General features: G+C 48.1%; 1 protein-coding gene across 1 annotated transcript in view; it reads left to right on the top strand.

The window, feature by feature from the left end:
• The window catches only part of TLN1 (talin 1), a 37,028-nt gene extending 35,900 nt beyond the window's left edge, over positions 1-1,128 (top strand). The window contains exons 58-59 of the mRNA XM_006143169.3: positions 281-409; positions 539-1,128. Coding sequence (XP_006143231.1) covers positions 281-409; positions 539-664 — 255 coding nt within the window. The 3' untranslated portion in view covers positions 665-1,128. The remainder of the gene's footprint in view (positions 1-280; positions 410-538) is intronic.
• Positions 1,129-4,374: the final 3,246 nt, after the last annotated feature.

Below are 4,374 nucleotides of genomic sequence, written 5' to 3'. Positions count from 1 at the left end.
TGCCCAAGATCCCGCCGGGAGGAGAGTGGAGAAGGGATTGCGGCGTGACCATCCCCCCTGGGGGGTGATTTCTCGCTTTCTGTCTCTATGTCTTTCTCTGTCTGTCTGGCGAGCGCACGCGCCCTACAGTGAAAATCTCTCAAAAAAAAAAAAAACAAACAAACAAACAAAGAATCCAGCTATCGCCCTCGAGACTTGAGGTTCTATGAGAGAGTTGAGAGGGACTGTCACTAGGCACCCAGCTGGAGTTCTCAACTCAAGCCACTTTCTCTCTGCCTAGGGTGCTGGCAATGCAGTAAAGCGAGCCTCAGATAACCTAGTGAAGGCAGCACAGAAGGCTGCAGCCTTCGAAGAACAAGAGAACGAGACAGTGGTGGTGAAAGAGAAGATGGTCGGGGGCATTGCCCAGGTGAGCTTTCGCCTCAAACCCTCTGAGGAGCACTCAGGAGGGCAGGCGCATTGCCTATGCTGGGCTCGAGCACCCTGCACTCCTAATGCCCACAAGCGCTGAACTCGATCCCTGATCTCCTGCCTTCAGATCATTGCAGCACAGGAAGAGATGCTTCGGAAGGAACGAGAGCTGGAAGAGGCTCGAAAGAAGCTGGCCCAGATCCGGCAGCAGCAGTACAAGTTCCTGCCTTCAGAGCTTCGGGATGAGCACTAGGGAAGCCGCTTGTATTTAACGCAGACCCAGCCCAGAGACTGTGCCTGCCACAACCAAAGCCTTCTGGGCTGTCAGGGCCCCACCTACCCAACCCCAGCACTCCCCAAAGTGCCTGCCAAACCCCCACCCCCGGGCCTGGCCCTGCCCAGTCCCACTGCACATCCCCTGCTCCCTCCCCACCTCCAAGTGCCTTCATGCCCTAGGGCCCCCTAAGTGCCTGCCCCTCCCAGAGTATTAACGCTCCAAGAGTATTATTAATATTAACGCTGCTGTACCTCAGTCTGAACCTGCCAGGGCCCCAGCCCGCCCAACCCTGCCAGCAGCTTCCAGCCAGTCCCCACAGCCTCATCAGTCTACTCATTCTTTTTTGATACTGTCTATTCCCCACCCCAGCTGCATATGGGGGCCGCAGGGTTGTAAGTCCCAAACAGGTGATGCCCCAATAAAGGTGATTCTAACTACAACCTCTGCGTGGCTTCATGAGAAGAGAGATGCTCCCCAGGACAGTGGGGTACACAGTGGGACTGAGTTCTGTCACCACCTTGATATGGCTCAGAAATAGGAGTAGGGGAAACTAGGCAATCTGCCCCTCAGGCCCCTTCCTCATCCTACCCAGATCCCTGAAGTCATCCTAGTCAGGAAGTGTGCCTGACCCACTCCTGGGCCAGCAGGTGGTGTGGTGGTTAAGGGTGCTGAACTCCCACATGGCCGACCACAGTTTGAATCCTGGTCTGGGTGGCTTGCTGTCTCACATTCTTCCCCACACACACTCCATCCCTCTCTGGTCAACTTAAAATAAATAAATGAAATAATGAAAAAGTACATTCCTGTCGTCCCCCCTCACTTGCCAGTACCTGAGCCTCACCTAATGCCCTGTTGCAAGGACAGTGACTGCCATGGCTCTTTGCAGCTACCAGGGACACTGTTCCTCATAACTACTCAGGAGTATGAACAAATCCAGTCCCTGGCTTAATTCCAGTTTTCAAAAGTAGCTTTTCTAAAAATAATAAGCCTGTAAGATACAAGGGTCTGAGCTTGAGAAAACTGGTCACAGAATCAGTTGAAGTAACTAGCAAGCAAAAATCCAACCTGAGGCTGCCTCAGCTGGGTACTGCTGATTAGGTTGGAGCACTCCTGCCTTGAGCAGTGCCAGGAGTAACGGAACTGGAAAAGATGGCCCAGGTGCGAGGCTCTATAGCGATCAGAGCTTGCAGTGGCCAGGCGGGCCCGTAGCCCTGTTCTAGCTGCCTAATCGGAAGGAGGTGATCAGGGCGGTGGGTGCTGTGTGCTTCTACTTCCTTCTGTATTCACCCCCTCTACCCACACCGCATGGACTTTGGCAGTCCTCCTAAATCAGCCTCTATTTTCATGCATGATTATTTGGCCAGGCCTGTTGCCCCGTATATTATTTCTTGAATATATCTCCCTCCAAGGAGAAAACAAATTGTCCATCTGCTACTACTTATGGGCACCTAACACCTTCTACTCCCATCCCATTAAAGTGAGTTGAAAGTAGACAGAACTACTTTTTCCTCCCCCGGGCAGTCCTTTAGAGAGATGCCAGCTTCCTGCCATCACTTGTGACTTATTCAATACCAAGCCATGTGCATGCTAAGCACTGGAAAATGAAGAGGTATTATCACTTCTATGACGCAGGACTGGCAACTCCAGAATATACTGCTGTGGTTCCCTCAACCCAGATTCAATGTCATAGCATCGTGATGTAAGGACCTGGAGATCAGATCCCTTCTATCACCTCCCTGACAAGTAGTTTAGACTCTCTTAGCCCAGAACAGTTGCTTTACTGCTGCTACCGTTTCCCTGCCGTGTCCTCAGAAACTATGACCAATCACGTACATCTCACTAATGACACTTTTGGAGCCTTCTGGGGAGCGGTTCTAATACCCAAGAGACCGGCAGTTCTTCAGATGTGGTCTATAGCTCCTTTAGGGGCCCCAAGACTATTTCTGAGGTCCATAAGTCAGAATGATTTCCATAGTAACATTTTCCTTTTTTCAGGGTGCCAACATTTGCACTGACAGTAAAAAAAGTCTGTCAGAAAAAGTGCCCTAGCACAAATCCAGGCAGTGGATTCAAACTGTGTAATAGTCATTGTATTCTTCCTCACCATGCATTAGCTATAGAAGAAATAAAACACCAGCTTCACTTAGGAATGTCCTTGATGAAGCAGTAGAAAATTGTCAATTTTATTAAGTCTTTATCTTTGCATAAAAAAATCTTTTCAACTTCCTGCCTAATGAACTGGGAGGTATACAGAAAGCACTTCTGCTGCATGCCAAGGAATGATGCTTTTCTCAAGAAAAGCACTTGGGCCATTCTTTAGTTAATAGCTGCTTTTCTCACAGAACACATTTACTTGAAAGAACGTCTGAAGCCATTCATGGTCGTGCATACTTGTAATTCCAGCTATTCGGGAGGCTGAGATCATGAGTTCAAGGCCAGTGTGGGTAATATATCAAGGCCCTGTCTCTAAAAAAAAGAGAATCAGCCACCTGGTGGCATGGTGGTTAAGGCGACTGGATCCCACATGGTGGAGTTGCATGGTTCAAGTCCCAGACCTGTGGCTTAAAGAAAAAAATGTGTGTGTGTGTGTGTGTATAAACAAATTCCCAGAGGAGAATGGAGGAAGGGACTGTAGCATGTCCATCCCTCCCTAAGGGGTGTTTTTCTCAATTTCTCTCTGTTCCTGGCAAGCACATGCACCCTATAGCAAATAAAAATTTAAAAAATGAAAGATTGACTGACAAACTATGGCTACCAGACTTGGGTACCTGGAAGACCTTTCCTCAAAAAGGGACAAAGTAAGTCTGACACTTCAGGGAAAAGTCAGACAGTATTTTTTGCCAATGATAAAATTTGAGCTTTCAATGGAAAATTTAAATTTTGGAAAACACATATCTGCTACCTTGAGCTTCATAGCTTCCCAAAACTTAGCTTTTCAGTAGTTAGCATAATGGCTATGTCACTGGACTCCCATCTAGTCGACCACGGTTCAAGTCCCAGACCCAGTGGCTTAAATTCACGCCAGGCATGTGTGCGTGCGTGCCTAAGATCCCAAGAGGAAAATGGAGAAGGGATTGCAGCGTGGCCATTCCCTCTGGTGGGTGATTTCTTGCTTTCTGTCTCTTTGTCTCTCTCTGTCTTTCTGGCGAGCACACGAGTCCTATAGCAAAAACCTCTTCGAATAAAAAAGAAAAAAAATTTTTTCAGTTGAGGGGCTGACAGGTAGCGTGGTGGTTGAGGTATTGAACTTCCACCTGACAGACTCGATTTGGATTCCAGACCTGGTAGCTTGCTTTCTTACTTTCCCTTCTCTCTCTAGTCAAATTTTTAAAATGATAATAATAAATTAAATAATTTTTATAGACCAAAAATTAGTTTATTTTTAACACCCACCATGCCACAAATTGATAGGGAATAGGTTCTAGAAGCTCAGGCTCCTTTCCATTGGCTCTCACAAAGTATGCTTCTCTGGGTGGGGCAGGCTGGCACTTCACTTGAACCCAGGTACCTTTCTCTTTGGCTTCCTTCTTTTTCTGATCATTTTCCTTTACACGTTTAAAAAAGCTATCTCGGGAACCAGCAGTTAGCGTAATGGCTATGTCACTGGACTCCCACATAGTCGACCGCGGTTCGTGTCCTGGACCCGGTGGCTTAAAACTCACGCCGGGCACGTGTGCGTGCATGCC

The sequence above is a fragment of the Tupaia chinensis genome, unplaced genomic scaffold (genome assembly GCF_000334495.1).
Source record: "Tupaia chinensis unplaced genomic scaffold, TupChi_1.0 Scaffold000093_1, whole genome shotgun sequence".
Lineage (NCBI taxonomy): Eukaryota > Metazoa > Chordata > Mammalia > Scandentia > Tupaiidae > Tupaia > Tupaia belangeri.
This window is presented reverse-complemented; position numbering and strand designations above follow the sequence as displayed.